We start from the raw sequence: 17704 nt of genomic DNA on the forward strand, positions 1-17704 counted from the left end.
GGCCCACCCAGAACAGTGAGGGTGATGAAAACTGTATCCTTTTGTGGAGAGGCCAGCAGTGAGGAGGTGGACAGCCTGTGAGGTTACTCTGGGTGCTTCTGGGGGGGTGTTCCAAGTCACCCCAGTTCTGATTGATGCCCAGACTTCCTGGGTACCCTTGGTCCTGGTGCTGTTTCTTTGACCTGATGACCTATAGACATGGAGTTCCTGGAGGTGCTGACTGAGGGCCTTGAGCGGGTGCTGTTGGTTCGTGGCGGTGGCCGTGAAGTCATCACCATCTACTCCTGAGCCCGATAGAGACTGTGGCCTAGAGTGGGGGTGTTCAGGGTAACGCCCCCTCTAGCACCCATCTGCCAGTCCTGTTTTGCCTGGCCCTGCCCTAGACCCAGCTTTGGAGATTGGGCCTGGGCCTGGCCATGGAGAGGGATCCAGGGACCTACAGGGCCCTAAGAGGTTAAAGGACTCCCCCCACCCCGGCCCCCCGATCAGCATCCTGGGAGGCCTGGAGAAGACTGGTGGGGCCTGACATTGGGTTTGAAGGCAGCCAGCCCAGGAACGCTATTTATTGAATATTTATTGTTGGGATGTCACCATCAGAGAGAAGGGGAGGGGTGACGAGGGAGGGGGTCTTACTCAGCCCGCCTGCAGGAAGTCCTGGCTCAGATTACTGTGGGCAGGGACCCCCACCAAGCTGAGCGTAATGGAGCCAGCCAGCTGAAGCCTGACTTTTTTCAATAAAACATTGTGTACTTCTGGGCCTCCCGCTGCCCGAGCTCTGTTTCCCCTGGCGCCAAGGGAAAAAGGCGGAACTGAACCCAGGCCCAGAGCCTGCTCCAGCTCCAAGGCTGTGCCCCTTTCCCCACAACCTCTGGCCATAGTCATTGGCTAGACTGTCCCTCCCACTGGCCCCGGGGCCCCTCCCACCGCCACTCCAGTTAAGGCCAGCCCAAGACTGCTTCACTGGGCAGTAGGCACTAGGGCTGGAATGGGGCTGCCTGGTTCCCCATGGCAGTGGGTGCTGCTGCTGTGGCTGCTATTCCCCCCTGCCGCCTCCTTCTGGCTCCTCAATGTGCTGTTCCCCCCGCAAACCACGCCCAAGGCTGAGCTCAGTAACCACACACGGCCCATCATCCTCGGTAAGCCCCCACCAGGCCCCTGATGCACCAGGCCAGACCTTGGGGAGCCCGGGCCTCAGCCCCAGGTAGTCAACCCTGCCAAGGCCCTCTGCCCTTGTATTAGCCCTGATACCTACCTCAGGGGTCAGAGGGGCCAAAGGCTTGACCTGCAGAGAAGTCAACCCCTTCCCTCCACCACACTGTTCCTGTGTCTCTAAGTTATCTACCCCAGCTGGGTGGAGTGGGGGAGGGGGGGTGTGCCTGAGGGCTTGGCCAGGGTATTAGCTGCAGCCATTGGACCTTGGGCTAAGCCCCACCGCTCCTTCCTCAGCCCTCACCCCAGCAAGGACAAGATGCTCAGCTCAGGAGAGCAGGAAAGATCCATCAAGGCCTGTCCCCCTATTCCCAGGCCCAGCCCCCACATCCCCATACCTATTTGTTCTCACCTTGGACTTCAGCAGTAATGGAAAGCCAGGCTAGGTGTTTGCTTTGCGAGGGCAGAAGTCAGTGGCCCTGGCCTCTGCCCTTTCCCTGCCTAAGGGGAGCCTGGCCTTTGCACTGCTGGGGGGATAGGTGGGAGAATGATTACAAAGAGGGTTGTGTCCTTCGTCCCTGGGAGTTGAGGGTGTGGGAAATGTAGGCTGGTCCCTGCAGTGGTGGAGGGTGGGTGTGAGGCTGGGATGGGAATCACGGGGGAAATCCGAGGAACCCAGAGTGAAGGCTAGTGCCCGCAGTGCCTGGCTGCCTGGGGAATCAGCTGGAAGCCAAACTGGATAAACCAGATGTGGTGAACATGATGTGCTACCGCAAAACAGAGGACTTCTTCACCATCTTTCTGGATATCACTATGTTCCTACCCCTTGGAGTGGACTGCTGGATCGATAACACCAGGTACGGGCCATCCTCTCTGCCCCATCCCAGCCCCCTCACCCTGCCTCTTGGTTGCTGACCTGCTGACTCTCCCATTGTCCGCAGGGTTGTCTACAACCGCAGCTCTGGGCGTGTGTCCAATGCCCCCGGTGTACAGATCCGTGTCCCTGGCTTTGGCAAGACCTACGCTGTTGAGTACCTGGACAAAAACAAGCTGGCAGGTGTGTGGCAGGGGAAAAGGGTGGGGCTCCAGGCTGCGGTGAGGCTGTAGGAGCCATGGCCAGAGCCCCAGTGCTGCTGCCTCCCCCACAGGTTACATGAACACCCTGGTGCAGAATCTGGTCAACAATGGCTACGTGCGGGATGAGACAGTGCGGGCTGCCCCCTATGACTGGCGCCTGGAGCCCAGTGAGTGTCTCTGCAGATGATGGGCTCGTGGCAGGGCCGGTGGCCCCTAACGCCCACTGCCCTGACAGAATTCACCCTCCCCCCTCCACAGACCAGCAGGAGGAGTACCACCAGAAGCTCTCTGGGCTGGTGGAAGAGATGTATGCTACTTATGGAAAGCCTGTCTTCCTCATTGGGCACAGTCTTGGCTGCCTGCACCTGCTCTATTTCTTGCTGCGCCAACCCCAGTCTTGGAAGGATCGCTTCATTGATGGCTTCATCTCTCTTGGGGCTCCCTGGGGTGGCTCCATCAAGCCCATGCTGGTCTTGGCCTCAGGTGAGTTCACCTGCATCCTGTGGTGGGATTGAGGGATGGAATAAAAACTGACCGGGGGCCTGTGCTCACAATGTCAGGTTGGGGGTGTGGTCTACCACCCATGGGGCATGGCCCTTGTCATTGGCCCCCCAAGAGTAGTGATCCTGGCCTGGACCATTAGAGTGGCTCCTGCCAAAATCTGTCTTAGTGATGAGAAAGTGAGAGTTTAACAGAAAATGAACCCAAGCAAGTCTGGCTCACTATCCCAGGTTTGTTCCTGTAGTCTCAGGTCCTACCCACCCAGCTTTCCGCTGCCTCTGCTTCCAGGAGCTCCTTTGCCCAGGGATATGCCCTACTGAAGACAGATTTGCCAAAGCCAGGGCCAGACCCTAGGAGCCCCTCCTGCCCTTCCCTGGGGAGTGGCGTAGCTACCACCTGTTGTACACCCACTGTCTGCTGGGCCCATCCAAACTCAGTCTTCCCTGTAGGGGAAGGAAGGAAAACCCTCTTCAAACTACATTAGTTAGTGTCAAATACAGACATGGTCTTGTGTCATCCTTCCTGACCCCTGTGCAGCATAGACTACAGGGCCAACAGATACTTGACTGAGAACTGCCAGCATTATCCCCCACCTTTGACACATACACATCCATCCTCAGGAAAACACTCCCTGTCCTCCTTTGAGGCCCTACAGCTCTGCCTCACAGCAGTATCCGGGCTTATTTAATTAGGGCCCAGTGCGCGAATTCATGCACCTTGAAAGGAACCCTGAACTGCGAGGCTGTGGTGGGCACAGGGGCAGGTCTCAGTGCATCCTCCGCCCCTCCCACCTCGCCCCTTCCCCCCTCCCATGTTCCATGCATGCCCCCTGGTGGTCAGCACACATCATAGCAACCAGTTCAGTTATTCAGCCTGTTTGCATATTAATATTAGCCTTTTACTATATAGGATAAGCACACATTAAGTACCTTCTGAATGCTGCTAGCCTTGCTCTAGTCTGGCTTGGGGTCAATGTTTAGATTAGGCTGGGAAAAAAATGAGCATCCAGCTGAGCTTGAGCTGGGCAGCAAGATGTAGGCCAGGGGCAGCCATTTCTGGCTCCCTGCCCACCTTGCTCCATGTCCACAGGAGACAACCAGGGCATCCCGATAATGTCCAGCATCAGGCTGAAACAGAAGCAGCGCATAACAACAACGTCCCCCTGGATGTTTCCCGACTACCGGGTATGGCCTGAGGACCATGTGTTCATTTCCACACCCAGCTTCAACTACACAGGCCGTGACTTCCAGCGCTTCTTTGAAGACCTGTACTTTGAAGACGGCTGGTACATGTGGCTACAGTCACGTAGCCTGCTGGCAGGACTCCCAGCACCTGGTGTAGAAGTGTATTGTCTGTATGGCGTGGGTCTGCCCACGCCCCATACCTACATCTTTGACCATGGCTTCCCCTACACAGACCCCGTGAGCATGCTCCATGAGGATGGCGATGACACTGTGGCCACACGCAGCAGTGAGCTCTGTGCCCAATGGAAGGGCCTCCAGCCACAGCCTGTGCACCTGCTGCCTCTGAACGGGACAGACCACCTCAACATGGTCTTCAGCAATCAGACACTAGAGCACATCAATGCCATCCTGCTGGGTACCTACCGACATAGCACCTCTGTACCCACAGCTGCCAGCTCAGGGACCCCGCCCCCTGAATAAAGATCATCCTTTGCTGCTGTAAGCCTTGAGATGTTTGTTGTGGGTTGAGAAGGAGACTAGGGTTCACACACCAGGATTCATTATCAGCAGCTGCAGGCCTGGTGCCTTGTGGAGAATAGGGCAAGAGGAGCTTGGCTAAAACCTAGAATTGAACTAGCCATCCTGAGATGTACAGCTTCCCGCTCGCCTGCTTGAGCTCTTCAGGCAGCCTGTCTCTGTGCCTGCTTCTGCTCTGGGCATGGAGACAGGTCAGCTGCACACACAGCTGTGGGATGGGGGCACATGGAGTCAAGGTTTTAGGATGGGTAAGATCTGAGCTGTTCCTCCCAGCTTTCAAAAGGGGAGGCAAGACCCCACCTCTAGGCAGGACCTTTTTTTAAAAAATATATTTTATTGATTTCTAAGGGAGAGGGATAGAGAGTTAGAAACATCGATGAGAGAGAAACATGGATCAGCCGCCTCCTGCACACCCCCTACTGGGGATGTGCCTGCAACCAAGGTACCTGCCCTTGACCGGAATCGAACCTGGGACCCTTGAGTCCGCAGGTCGACGCTCTATCCACTGAGCCAAACTGGTTAGGGCAAGACAGGACCTTTTGAGTGCAGGTGGGTGGCAGAAGTACAAAAGATTAGATTCTGGAGGAGTGACAGCCACTAATCAGATCATTTAGCTAATGAAGATTGAATTATTAATGGAGGCAAGTAGTCTGAGAAGGGTAACATGGGCCACTGAAAAGACTTGGGTTTGAACCTAAGAGCAGTGTGCACTTGCTTTAATCAGCGAGAGTGTACCAGATTCCTTCTATGCAGGGTAGAGCCGCAGGGGAAGGTGGGCCAGGAAGTATGGGGAAGCCAGGGAGGCCAGTGAGTGCAGTAGCCAGGAGACAGGATGCTTGCTGAGACTAAGGCAGTAGTTAGGTGAAAGATGTGCATAGACAAAGGGTCATCTGGGAGGTGAAATAAGGCTTGGCCATGGCATGCTGCCAAGCCACTAGATGGACAACCACCAGGCCCCTCTTGAGAGAGGAAAGACAGCACCTGAGATAAGGAAGATGAAAGGACCAGCATGATTGAGCCTCCATGTTGAGGTGTCCGGGTAGGAAACAGGAACAAAAGACAAGCAGAAGGCAAAGGAGTAAAAGACAGGCAGAAGTTGGGTAAAGGAGGGTAACTAAGGACAAAAGGCCATGCCTGATGCTGCTGGGAGGCCTGTGATAAGGCAGACAGAGACCTGGCAAAGGGTCCAACAGCCTTAACGTGCGGGGACCTGAAGTTAGAGTTGGGATCAGAGGCAGAACTAGGGGCTCAGACTGGAAGGGGAGGAGCTGAACAATGGCCAGAAGGAAGGGGTTTGTCCCTTTGTTCGGAGGACCTAGGAGCAGCCTGGAGAGCCGGGCAAGGTGCATCATCCTCTTCCCAAGCTGCTTGGGACCAGAGGTGAAAGTGAAAGAGATGCACGACAGGCCAGCGTCCTCTAAGTAAAGGTGAAAGCGAAAGCAGGAAGCGTCAGACGCGGAGCCCTGCAGAGAACAGGCCTCTGCTTTTCTTGCTCCCGGCTGGGCCCAATCCTTTCACCAGCGACCACCCAGTCCCTGACCATCCTACGATGCTGCAAACAGAGCTAGAACCCCGAGGGGGCTTCTCCTTTGAGAACTGCCAGAGGTGAGGTGGGGGGTGGCTGGTCCGGCCCTGCCTGCACTTCCCGTCAGGTCGTGGGAGCCCCGAGGGCCCTGTATTCCTGGTGGCGAAGGGCGGAGGGTACCGGGGTGGGAGCACGTGAGAGGAAGATAGCCAGTGGTGGGAGGCTTGGATTCCCGGGCTTACCCGGGAGCTGAGGGCACCCGGGACGGAGTTGGGGGTATGAAGGGGGTCCCAGAAAAACCGAAACATGGGCCACTCTCTTCCCTTTCCAGAAACGCAGCCTTGGAACGCGCCCTCCCGGAACTGCGGGCCCCTCATGCCCGCAAGACCGGGACCACCATCGCGGGCCTTGTGTTCCGAGTGAGCGTGGGGTTGGGGCCGGGAGGCTTAGCCAGGCGGGCGGGGATGCGCAGGCCCTCGGCCAACAGCCTCCTTTCCCCTCCCCAGGACGGGGTCATCCTGGGCGCGGACACGCGGGCCACTAACGATTCGGTCGTGGCGGACAAGAACTGCGAGAAGATCCACTTCATCACGCCCAAAATCTAGTGAGAACCCCCAGCCCCGTTCTACCACACAAGAACCGCACCCCTAGTTTCCATCCTGTCCTGCGCAGGCCCTCGGCCAACAGCCTCCTTTCCCCTCCCCAGGACGGGGTCATCCTGGGCGCGGACACGCGGGCCACTAACGATTCGGTCGTGGCGGACAAGAACTGCGAGAAGATCCACTTCATCACGCCCAAAATCTAGTGAGAACCCCCAGCCCCGTTCTACCACACAAGAACCGCACCCCTAGTTTCCATCCTGTCCCCCGGCCACGGTTACCCGCTTTCTGCGCCAGAAGCTTTTCCGGTGCAGAGGGCGGGGCTAAGATGGGCCTGGGGAGGGGCCGTTGCGGGAGGGGGCGGGGCTGCGAGGTCCCGGGCTACCGGAAGAGGCCAGCCTGAGGAGTTGGGCAAGGGAAGGAGCGCTGTCAGTCAGAGACGCCCGATCGCCGGAAGAGGCGGGGCTCGGGTCAGGAGGCGTGTAGAGAGTGGGGCCTGAGTCCCAGTGCCTGCGAATGACCACGCCCACTCCGCGCCAAGGTACCAGGGCCACATCGGTGCGTCGCTGGTCGTGGGCGGCGTAGACGTGACCGGACCGCAGCTCTACAGCGTGCACCCCCACGGCTCCTACAGCCGTCTGCCCTTCACGGCCCTGGGTGAGCGGTTCTGCGGGTCCCCACGCCCCCCCGCCTCTGGGACCCGTTTGCCCTGCATTGGGCGGCCGGCTTACCTTAGATGCCCCTTCTGCCTGCAGGCTCCGGCCAGGACGCGGCCCTGGCGGTGCTGGAGGACCGGTTCCAGCCGAACATGACGGTGAGCGACACCTGACCCCCACTACGTGGTCATGGGTGAGAAGTGCACCCGGGAGCTGGGGGAGTGCAGAGGGACCCTGGCTGGTCTAGAGGTCAGGGAAGGCTTCTCAGAGGAGGCGGCGACTGAAAGGAGACCGAGGGGACCAGTGGAGTGAGGGTAGAGGAGTGCTGTTTTCCAACAGACCACCGTCAGGGCCAAAGTGTTAGGCTGCCGGGAGAAGTCAAAGCTCGGAGAGGACTGGAGCTGAGGGAGGAAGTGGCAGGTGGGGTCTGGAGTCTGCATTTTGTTAGGGGTGGGATGGAAGTGGATGAGGTAAGACCCAGAAAGAGAAAGATCCGGTGGATTGGGGGCTAAGACATGTTGATTGGGTGGATAGGCCACTGGAATCAGAGCCAGGAAAGTGCTCAGAGAAGTTTGTGAAGATGGGGACAGTGGGCAGTGGGAACAGGAGGGGGAGAGAGAAGCAGACCAGGGAAGGGGAGTTTGGAGTGGAGATGGGGTAGAGGGGGAGAGAGGAGTTTGGGTGTTAGCAAAGGATAAGCAGTCTGGGCTTCACCATTAACAAAGCCCCCAGGCTGTAGCCTGCGGGCAATGCCAGAAGAGTCCATCAGACCTCACACACACATCCTCACAGCTGGAGGCCGCGCAGGGGCTGCTGGTGGAAGCCATCACTGCAGGAATCCTGGGTGACCTGGGCTCCGGGGGCAGTGTGGATGCATGTGTGATCACGGGAACCGGCGCCAAGATGCTGCGAACACTGAGCTCACCCACAAAGCCCATAGAGAGGTGGGAGCAAGGGAGATGTGGGACCACGGGGGAGGATGGGCTGTAGCAGGGAAGGTTGGGGGCTGCAAGAGGACAGGCCACATGATGGGCCTATATTGAGAGGCCATTTCTCCTCCATCCCAGGCACACCCAGTACCACTTTGCCCCTGGGACCACAGCTGTCCTGTCCGAGACAGTGAAGCCACTGCCCCTGGAGCTGGTGGAGGAAACCGTGCAGACCATGGAAGTGGAGTGAAGTAAGCTGAAGCTTAGAGCTTGGAACAACAGGGAATAAACGCGGAAAATACACCTGAACAGATGGCTGTGTTGTTCTTGGGCAGAGGGTACGAGCAGCTAGCAGGGATCTGTGGCTAAGGTATCCCTGCAGGAGCCACTCCCTCCTACGGCTCCAGTGTCTGGTCTAAGAGGTGTCTTTCAACTCATCACCCTAGGCATCTACCCTCCTCCAGAACCTCAGCTCTGGCAAGCATTGAAGACTCAAGGTGGAGCCCTGGCTGGTTTGGCTCAGTGGATAGAGTGTCAGCCTGTGGACTGAAGGGTCCCGGGTTCAAGTCTGGTCAAGGGCACATACCCGGTCTCAATCCTCAGTAGGGAGTGTGCAGAAGGCAGCCAATCAGTGATTCTCTCTCATCATTGATGTTTCTATTTCTCTCCCTCTCCCTACCTCTCTGGGGAAAAAAAACCTCAAGGTGGAAAGCCCCACCCTGACTCCACACCATAGATGTCCGCCTACCACTCCTACACCTTGCTCTTACCCTGTAGTCCATTAGGGACTGTTGTAAAACCCAAAAGTCCCCAAGTACTGCCCTCACTTAGAGCCTGGTAGCCCAGGACAAAGCCTACATCTCTCAGTCAAGCCCCCTTCCCCACCGGATGCCACTGAGGGCAAAAGTGCTGATAGAGGCCCTAGCCGGTTGGCTCAGTGGATAGAGCATTGGCCTGTGGACTGAGGGGTTGCGGGGTCGATCCTCAGTAGGGGGCATGCAGAAGGTGGCTGATCAGTGAGTCTCTCCCATCATTGATGTTTCTGTCTGTCTCTCCCTCTCCCTTCCTCTCTGAAATTAATATATATAATGAAAAAAATAAAGTGCTGATAGAGCTGCTCCCTGATTCCATGGGCAAGTTCTCACAGAGCACTCCTCACCCCGTTATACCTTTAGCTGTGAAACCCCTCCAAAGCCAGGCACATCTGAGGTGCTTACATGAAGTTGGGTTGTGAGTAGGGACACTGACTCCAAGTTTCTGGGCTGACAGGGGTTACAGTGCTCTTGTGGGGACATATGACACATTTATCCAACAAATCTTTGCAGAGCACCCACTGTGTGCTAGGCCCAGGTGCTGAGTGCTGGTAGCAGCATCCTGCCCTCAGAATGGCTGAGCTCCATTGGAGCTTTGCAACTGCCTTACCACTTGGAGAGGGTCCACTCTAGGCTGGACATCTATGGACCCCTGATTGTGCTCCCCCGCCCCAACATTTTATTATGAATATTTTAAGACATAAAACTTGAAGAATTGTACACTAACAACTATATATCCACCACATACTTTACAATTAATATTTTATCTTTACCACATATCTATCCATCCATCCCCATGTTTAACCATTAACTCACATTTTAAACTGTTCTCTTGCTGAAACCGGTTTGGCTCAGTGGAAAGAGTTTCGACCTGTTGACTGAAAGGTCCCAAGTTCGATTCTGGTCAAGGGCATGTACCTGGGTTGCGGGCACATCCCCAGTAGGAGATGTGCAGAAGGCAGCTGATTGATGTCTCTCTCTCATCGATGTTTCTAACTATCTCTCTCCCTTCCTCTCTGTAAAAAATCAATAAAATATATTAAAAAAAATAAACTGTTCTCTTGAATAGTCAAAACCCTCACACCCCCTAAGAGACCAGCCAACTTACCCACTGCAGCTTTGCACATAGGGGCCTCTCCTCTCTCTTGGTTCAAACTGGACAACAAACAGGCTGTAGACACCAGGGCTTGCTCACATGATCCCCAAGGCATGGAGGTTGTCAGAGATTTAATGACTGTTACCCTTCTACCAGCATCCTCTGTACAAGGTTGGTCAGTCACCAAGAGTGCACACCTTGCCCTCCTTTGCTCCAGTCCCTTCCCAGGCATCATCTCATCATTGAGAGTGTGGTCTTCAGCCCTAGCAAGTTTGGCTCAGTGGATAGAGCGTTGGCCTGCTGACTGAAGGGTCCTGGGTTCGATTCCGGTCAAGAGCACATACCTCGGTTGCTGGCTCCCAGCCCTGGTTAGGGGCATGCAGTAGGCAACCAATCAATGTCTCTCTCACATCGGTGTTTCTGTCTCTCCCTCTCTATTCCACTCTCTCAAAAAAATCATGGAAAAAACATCCACGGGTAAAGATTAAAAGAAAAAAAGAGTGTGGTCTTCAGAGCCAGACAGATGAAGGTTTGGGTCCAACCACAGCATGTGCTAGTGGGAGAGTCACCATCTGTGTAAGCAAACTGATTCCTGCTCTAAAATGAGGAATGATTCACAACTTGCTAGAACCCCTGTCCTGGCCACATGACCCTGGCTCTCTGCTGGTACAGCTGGACATTCCCTCCACCAGTGAGGAACACTCCTGGGTGCTGAGCAGGCTTCTCTGAGTCTGGTGCCGTGATAGGCCTGGGAAACGGCCCTGATCCAGGCCACCCGATCCAGGCCACCCGGTGGTCACCATAGACCTAATTTAACCGTAACTCCTTAGGCCCCAGTGCTCAGCACTGGGGATGTGAAGTGGTTCAGATAGTCAACCAGAGGCCAGGTTTTAGGGGATTGAGGGGGTTTGAAACCCACATCTGGGCTCCTTCTGATAAGTCCAGGCCTGGACTGAGGACCTTGGCCCAGAGAGACCTTGCTCCAGAAGAGAGCGTGGGACAGGGCTGTGCCCATACAGCTGGCCTGGCCTCATGCCTGGGACTGTAGCCCAAGGACAAGGAGATCCATAAAGCCAGGCCCATCTCAGCCTCACGCCTGCCACAATGCTGCTGCTCAGTCTGACCCTTACCCTGACCCTGCTCAGCTCCTCATGGGGTGAGTAGGCCTGGACCAGCCCCGGATTCCAGCACCAGCTCAGGCTTCCTGCCCAGGGGGCCAGGCTGGCTGGAAGGCAGGCAGGTGGACAGAGAGGGTAAAGGAAAAAGGATGTGCCAAGACCATGAGGAAGCAAGAGGTGGACAGGAGTTCAGTCCAGGCCCAGGAGCTAGGGAAGGTGTAGGGAGCTGAGGAGTGAAGGATGGATTGTAGTTTAGGAAGAACCTTCTGGCTGCATGGAGCATGGAGTGGGTAGAGAGGCCAGGATATTATCCTAGGGGTCAAGAAGACATGTGGCCTGGGCTGGAGGGTGGGGATGGAATTGGGGAACGGTGGGGAGTAGGTTGGGGAAATGGAGAGTGGACAGCACTTGGGGACTGGTTGGGTGGGAATGACTGGAAATGTGCAGGGGCCCAAAAGGAGCTCAGGGTGAAAAGGGAAAGTGATGAGTCCTTTGGATTTGGACCCCTCTGGGGTGCAAAGCTGAGGGCATCTGGAAGGAGGATGGGAGAGAGGTGGGTGGGGTGTAGAAAACAGATCCTCACCAACCCAATCGCCAGGCTGTGGCATTCCTTCCATCAGACCGGCACTGAACTTCAACCAGAGAATTGTCAACGGGGAGAATGCAGTGCCAGGCTCCTGGCCCTGGCAGGTGTCCCTGCAGGTACATGCACCCTGGGGGTGGGACAGGATCCCAGGTGCTTCATGCCTAGGCAAAACCTGAGTTCCCCTCCCATTTCTGATCCCTGGCCCCAGGATAAGAACGGCTTCCACTTCTGCGGTGGTTCCCTTATCAGCCCGTCCTGGGTGGTCACTGCTGCCCACTGCAATGTCAGGTGAGTGCTTCCACCCCACCCCAACCCACCTCTCCCCACTTCCTTCCTCTAGACGCCCCTCTCTTATTGCTTTGCCCTCCCTGTGGCTGCTTAACCCCACTCTCACTGCAGCCCTGACCGTCATGTTGTTGTCCTGGGCGAGTACGACCGATCATCCAACTCTGAGCCTTTGCAAGTTATGTCCATCTCGCGGGTGAGTCCCTGGGTTGCAGACTTGGGAAGGAAGAGTGATCAGTACAGGTGGGTGGGCTCTGGGGATGAAGAATTCAGGGCCTTCCCTGGCCTAGCCCCCTCAGCACCCATCAACTCTGGGGGCCTGTGGTCACCCCATCCTATATGGCCCTTTCTGGCTCCACAGGCCATCACACATCCATATTGGAACCCCACCACCTTCAACAATGACCTGACACTACTGAAGCTTGCCTCCCCAGCCAAGTACACAGCACGCATCTCACCAGTTTGCCTGGCTTCCCCAAATGAGGCGTTGCCTACAGGCATCACGTGTGTTACCACTGGCTGGGGCCGCCTCAGTGGCACAGGTAGGAACTTGGGCCAAAGATCTGGGTGGGAGAGCTAGAGTGGGGACAAGTCACTTAGGGCCTAACCACCCCTTCCTGGCACACAGGCAATGTGACCCCCGCACGCCTGCAGCAGGTGGCCTTGCCCCTGGTCACTGTGAGACAGTGCCAGCAGTATTGGGGCTCACGTATCACCGACTCCATGATCTGTGCAGGTGGCTCAGGGGCCTCCTCATGTCAGGTGAGCACTAGCACCGTCCTGTCCTCTGCACTGTCCTTTGACACCACCCCACCCCCCCTCACCTCCTATGCTGACTTCTCCCCTCTCCTTCCCTCAGGGTGACTCCGGAGGCCCTCTTGTCTGCCAGAAGGGGAACACATGGGTGCTTACAGGCATTGTCTCCTGGGGCACCAGCAACTGCAATGTGCGCGCACCTGCCATGTATACTCGGGTGAGCAAGTTCAGCACCTGGATCAACCAGGTCACAGCCCAAAACTGAGCCTACCCACAAGCCACTTCCCTTTAATCCAATAAAGACCCCAAACTCTGTTCTCTTGTGTTATCTCGTCTGTCCTCCTGGCTGGGGTGGGGAGAGGTGTATCCCCACGTGGTCTCTCGGCATGGCAAGTGTTGAGAGATCAGGATTTTCCCAGACTGGGCCCCCCCGTCCCTCCTCCTGGGTGACCCCTTGGTCCACAGAAAGGAGCCGGGCTGTTGGAATGGGCAGCCTTCCCTGAGGAGGGCAGCCTGTTTATTGAGTACAGAGGATACATTTACAAATTGAGTACACAAAATAAATAACTGCACATTCTCCACCCACAGTCCATGGCATGAAGGCCCGTCTCCAAACTCCTGTCCTACCTTCAGGACCAGGCCTATCCTGGGCAAAAGAGGAAATAATTCCCCAGGGCTTCAGGCCCCCAGAGGCACTTGGGAAAGTCAGGGGAGTTCTGAGGCCATGGGGCTTGGGCTCTCCGCTGCCTTGAACCAGGGGCACTGGGGGCAGAAGGAGTGGGTGTATAAGGCACAATCGACTTGGCCCAGAGTGATCTCTTTGGCTTGGTATTCCACTGGAGGTGGCACATGCAGAAAGAGGGCCTGGCCCATGGCTACCACTGGGAGGAGCTGAGTGAGGGCCAAACCCTCCCTGTTGGCAGGGGCCCTGCAGTCTAGCTAAGGCTAAAGCTGGGCCCTACACACTGAAAGCAGCTGTGCATGGAGGGGGCTTGGGTTCCAGCCCAGTTTGTGGTGTGGGAAGGCACAATGACTGACACGGGAAAGGTCTGGCTCAGGCGTCTAGGAAAGCAGCCACCTAATTCCACTCACCTCCCGCAGGGGCTCCCTCCAACCTGAGATTCAGTGGGGCTCAGACTGGAAAGGTAATGCTGTGAAAGGAAGCGAGGACAGGCTGCACTGGGCGAGGCCAGCTGTGAGAAGGCCAGTGCCCCAGGCGCTCAGGGTTCAGAGGCAGATCACACAGTTTGGCTAAGTTCCAGGGGGAGCTGCGCAGAAGCTCAGCGGAAGGGGAGTGTAGAGCAGCCCAGAGACCCTCCCTCAATGCAACAGCTCCTTCCTCTTGAAGGCTGAAGGGTGAACATGGTCATTCCTAGGCTGCCTATACTCATGCCAGACACTAGATGGCGCCTTCATGCAGCTGCAGAGGAGGGAACAGCAGAGCCTAAAGGAAAAGGGCAATGGGAAGTACCAAGGGTAGAACCAGGGCTGGCATGGAGCCCTGATGGGGCTCTCCCTAGGAAGCCCCTGCCCTCTGCCTTGGCCCAGGTGCCTCCATCACCCAGGTAGCAGCAGTGGGGCTCCCTTTAATGTCCCACAGTTGGGAAGGAGGCACCTGGAGAATAGACTATGCATCCAAGGGGAGAGGGAGATAATGGTCGGCTCTGCAAAGGAGGCACAGTCAGAGAGGTTGGAGCCTAGAGCAAGCCTGCTACCAATAGGGCCACATAGTCCAGAAGGACCAAGTTCCATGCCATGGCCCTACCACCAGAGATCCTGGCAAGTCCTAGGGCCAGGAGTGGTCCTTGGAGTCTCCATGAAGGCAGACAGACCTTGGCTGGGGGGTGGGGGGCTGTTTATACTTACCCAGGGACTGAGAGTCCAGCCAAGGCACAGGCTTCGTGCCTACCTGGACCTCTCACTGGGGTATAATCATGAAGATCAGAATGCCATGGAATGTGGGGGGCCGGGCAGGAAGGTAGGTAGAGGAAAGGGGGGTTCCAGAAATAACTGTCCCAACGACACCGTCTACCTGGCATTGCATGTCCTTTTGGTCTGAGGAAGAGCCAAGGGTAAGGGGTGAAGGAGACTGAAGGCCGGGTCCTACCCTTTCCCCAACTTGTACCATAGCAATTACCCACCAAAAGGAACATCAGTGCCAGGCCAGGCTCCAAGTTCAGGGGGCTCCCAGTTCCATTCTGTCACACTAGGCCTAGGTGAGGATGGGGACTGCTGAAGGCACAGAGAAGGGGCTGGGACCATTCACCTCCCACTGGCCATACAGGCCTATCACCGGAGAGGGCACAGGGCCCAGATGGCACAGCAGTGTGTGACAGGCTGGAACCATGCCATGTCTCTACCACTGGCAGGCAGCTCAGCCATTGTACTGCTGCTGGTAGCGCAGGTTGAGCTCCCGCAACTCCCGCTCTCGCACACGGCGTGACTTGTTGGAGCGTGTAGAGCGGCTAGAACGTGTAGACTGGGCAGATTTGGTGCTCTGGCAGCGTGAAGAGGCGCGTTTGAGGAGGTTCTGGGAGATGGAGCGGTGCAGATTCTTCATGGACGAAGAGGCTGCCATGCTCACCACCCATGGGTGCCTCAGGGCCTGCAGTGCAGTCATACGGGCGCCAGGGTCCACTGTCAGCAGGCGGTCAATGAAGTCTTTGGCCAAGTTGGATACACTGGGCCAGGGCTAGAGGCCAAGGACAAGCATTAGGACAAGCATTAGAGCGAGAGCACTCAACACTGCCTTCTCCATCCCAACAATGCCACCACCACAGCATTCAGACCTGTCAGTGTATGCACTCTCCCCTCACTGCCTGGTTCCTCCCACGAAGAGCATTCTGGGCCTTCCTTCCAAGGAGAAGGCTCTTCCCCTTCCCCAGGGAGAAAACTTCTAAGGGTCCCTGGACTCAAAGCCTGGCTCAGGGAGGTGGCCCCTGTCAAGAGCCCCCACACCCTAGTCCAGAACCACTATAACTCAGGGGGATTTAAAGAGAAAGACCCAAACCTTCCTCCATATCCTGAGCCAGACTCTCTCTCTCTCTCTTTTTTTTTCTTTTCAAGAGAACAAATCCACTTTTATTTATTTTGTTTTCAATATGTTTAAATCCTTGAGGCATGCAGCATTACATGGATTCTGTGTCCAATGTCCTTAGCAGGTAGGCTGCTTTGATATCTGGCATGAACCATGCCACTGTTTGCATGAGTATGAGTTATCTTTCCCCAGATTACGCTGGTTTGGTTCTGTTTGCCACCAGGAGTCACTGTGTTCTTCTTTCTTGTACACATAGCACATCTCTTGCCTAGAGAGAATTCAGTTTCATCTCAAGTATAAACACCTTTAATTTTAAGAAGAGCTGTGTGTCCCCTCTTATTCTGAAGACCCCACTTATAGCCAGCAAAAATGGCCTTGGACCACAGCCTTTCAGACATATTTGTCCTTTTAGAAGTCCTGTTCCCAGCAGGCCTTGACAGGCTCCAAAAGCCACACTCAAGCTCTAATCCCTGGAATTGTCCAGGCCACTTAGAGGTGAACTTCCTAGCCCTTAAAGAGAGGGTCCACCCTCCCTTCAACTGACAAAGTGGTGGAGGGCACCCACAGTAGGCCCAACACCAAGCACCAGCCTCCCAGCCATGGGAAGAAAAGGAAACAATTGAAAGAAACTGGATTTCTCCATCTGCTGTGAGGAAAGGGGGTTCCTGCAGGCCAGCCAGGGACCAGACCCTGCTCAGAGACACTCTACCATCTGTATGACCTCTCTAAGCACGCAGGGGCTCCTGGCAGTGCTCTGCACCAGCCTCATGTTAGTACACTGTTTCCAGGGAGGAACAGCACAAAGCCTGCTCTGCCACACATACTCTCATGGCTGCCGCATCTCAGCCATAACACCAGGCAGCTGTCCATCTCAGGGGCTCAGCCTGCACACCCTGTCTTTTTACCTGGGTGAATCCTTAGGTTCTTAGGATAAAGGACACTTGCTCAGACTCCCTCTTAGCCCTCAGTACTAAGCAATTATTCCAGCGATTTAAAGTTCATTTTTCCATTAGACCAGATGAGTTGGATGAGCCCCAGTGCCTGGTGCTGGGTATACAGGAGGTCCTCAGTAGGGTCAGTAAGTAAACAACCCATGAAGAGCGCCTGATGGGTGCCCTCCCTAGAGCTGCTTCCAGGCCATAAGGCTCAGGCAGGTAGGGGCCAGATGCCCTGGGCCCTCTATCCCCTCTGCTGGAGGAGGGTAGACACAGCACTGCTCCAAGTCCCAGCATCTCCGGGGGCACTTCGACATGGGCTCTGACGCTCCACCAAAGGGTGGGTGTCTAGGACCTTCGCTGAGCCCGTGGCAGATAACCATCACCCTCCTTCCTGCCAGGTGAGATCTGCCTGTTCCACTGCAGAGTGCCCTTCACTTGGAGAACCCTGAACACACTCTTGAGAGGGCACAGGAAAGTCTGAGAGCCCACATTCAGGGCAGCTCCATGCCCATTCGCAGACACAACTAAACAGTGACTATCGCTGCCCGCAGCTGGGCTCCCTGGACTTCCAACTCCTCCCCTATGCCCTTCTCCACTACTGTACAGGGGTGGGGTAGGGAGAACACTCATCCAGGGTCCTGAAGAAGGGGCAGGGCTACTTGCAGTTGCTACCCTTATTTGCCCTTTGGAGGCAAATCTCAACTTTTACTGAGCTGAACTGGAAGACAGTAACAGAGAGACAATATTTCTAAACAGCCACCTAACAGGATCCTCCTCAACAATGGGCCAGCTCCCAGAGTTTCCCGGGGAGAGAAACACTGGCCCTCAGGAGGAGGTGAGCAGTCAGGGCCTCAGGAACATGCAGCACAGGGAGTGCAGGGAGCAATGGCCTTCCCACACAGGAAGCCTGGTCCACATT

The 17704-nt window shown here is 56.0% G+C and overlaps 5 protein-coding genes and 1 pseudogene across 6 annotated transcripts in view; 4 read left to right on the forward strand and 2 right to left on the reverse strand.

The window, feature by feature from the left end:
• The window catches only part of SLC12A4 (solute carrier family 12 (potassium/chloride transporter), member 4), an 18959-nt gene extending 18202 nt beyond the window's left edge, over nucleotides 1-757 (forward strand). The window contains exons 23-24 of the mRNA XM_015567815.1: nucleotides 1-33; nucleotides 197-757. Of these exons, the coding sequence (XP_015423301.1) occupies nucleotides 1-33; nucleotides 197-220 (57 nt within the window). The 3' untranslated portion in view covers nucleotides 221-757. The remainder of the gene's footprint in view (nucleotides 34-196) is intronic.
• LCAT (lecithin-cholesterol acyltransferase) lies at nucleotides 243-4413 on the forward strand. The gene is made up of 6 exons (XM_006769752.2): nucleotides 243-1136; nucleotides 1850-2006; nucleotides 2091-2206; nucleotides 2298-2393; nucleotides 2485-2709; nucleotides 3817-4413. Exons 1-6 carry the CDS (start codon nucleotides 986-988, stop codon nucleotides 4389-4391), a joined length of 1320 nt encoding a protein of 439 aa, XP_006769815.1. The 5' UTR covers nucleotides 243-985; the 3' UTR covers nucleotides 4392-4413.
• Nucleotides 4414-5776: 1363 nt separating this feature from the next.
• PSMB10 (proteasome subunit beta 10) lies at nucleotides 5777-8466 on the forward strand. The gene is made up of 9 exons (XM_006769834.2): nucleotides 5777-6053; nucleotides 6305-6392; nucleotides 6480-6577; nucleotides 6625-6724; nucleotides 6825-6880; nucleotides 7114-7229; nucleotides 7328-7386; nucleotides 8021-8172; nucleotides 8296-8466. Exons 1-9 carry the CDS (start codon nucleotides 5998-6000, stop codon nucleotides 8405-8407), a joined length of 837 nt encoding a protein of 278 aa, XP_006769897.1. The 5' UTR covers nucleotides 5777-5997; the 3' UTR covers nucleotides 8408-8466.
• A 2051-nt stretch (nucleotides 8467-10517) lies between these two features.
• Nucleotides 10518-13125, forward strand: CTRL (chymotrypsin-like). Its single transcript, XM_006769753.2, has 7 exons — nucleotides 10518-11221; nucleotides 11782-11885; nucleotides 11978-12057; nucleotides 12169-12250; nucleotides 12416-12596; nucleotides 12683-12816; nucleotides 12914-13125. Exons 1-7 carry the CDS (start codon nucleotides 11170-11172, stop codon nucleotides 13073-13075), a joined length of 795 nt encoding a protein of 264 aa, XP_006769816.1. The 5' UTR covers nucleotides 10518-11169; the 3' UTR covers nucleotides 13076-13125.
• A 163-nt stretch (nucleotides 13126-13288) lies between these two features.
• Nucleotides 13289-17704, reverse strand: part of PSKH1 (protein serine kinase H1) — a 15067-nt gene continuing 10651 nt past the window's right edge. Inside the window, exon 2 of one of the 2 annotated variants that reach the window (XM_006769754.2) lies at nucleotides 13289-15502. In XM_006769754.2, coding sequence (XP_006769817.1) covers nucleotides 15185-15502 — 318 coding nt within the window. In that variant the 3' untranslated portion in view covers nucleotides 13289-15184. The remainder of the gene's footprint in view (nucleotides 15503-17704) is intronic. The other variant, XM_006769755.2, reaches the window with a different exon arrangement.
• Nucleotides 15915-16425, reverse strand: LOC102768762 (annotated as a pseudogene).

Source organism: Myotis davidii, unplaced genomic scaffold, assembly GCF_000327345.1.
Source record: "Myotis davidii unplaced genomic scaffold, ASM32734v1 scaffold243, whole genome shotgun sequence".
NCBI lineage: Eukaryota > Metazoa > Chordata > Mammalia > Chiroptera > Vespertilionidae > Myotis > Myotis davidii.

Excerpts from the sequence above, each read along its gene's own strand:
- CTRL (XM_006769753.2), top strand. The coding sequence starts at position 11,170 with ATGCTGCTGCTCAGTCTGACCCTTACCCTGACCCTGCTCAGCTCCTCA. Across the intron at positions 11,222-11,781 it reads CCTGCTCAGCTCCTCATGGG|GCTGTGGCATTCCTTCCATC; the intron begins GTGAGTAGGCCT and ends CCCAATCGCCAG. Across the intron at positions 12,817-12,913 it reads CAGGGGCCTCCTCATGTCAG|GGTGACTCCGGAGGCCCTCT; the intron begins GTGAGCACTAGC and ends TCCTTCCCTCAG.
- LCAT (XM_006769752.2), top strand. The coding sequence starts at position 986 with ATGGGGCTGCCTGGTTCCCCATGGCAGTGGGTGCTGCTGCTGTGGCTG. Across the intron at positions 1,137-1,849 it reads CACACGGCCCATCATCCTCG|TGCCTGGCTGCCTGGGGAAT; the intron begins GTAAGCCCCCAC and ends TAGTGCCCGCAG. Across the intron at positions 2,007-2,090 it reads TGCTGGATCGATAACACCAG|GGTTGTCTACAACCGCAGCT; the intron begins GTACGGGCCATC and ends CATTGTCCGCAG.
- PSMB10 (XM_006769834.2), top strand. The coding sequence starts at position 5,998 with ATGCTGCAAACAGAGCTAGAACCCCGAGGGGGCTTCTCCTTTGAGAAC. Across the intron at positions 6,578-6,624 it reads TTCATCACGCCCAAAATCTA|TTTCCATCCTGTCCTGCGCA; the intron begins GTGAGAACCCCC and ends CCGCACCCCTAG. Across the intron at positions 7,387-8,020 it reads GGTTCCAGCCGAACATGACG|CTGGAGGCCGCGCAGGGGCT; the intron begins GTGAGCGACACC and ends ACATCCTCACAG.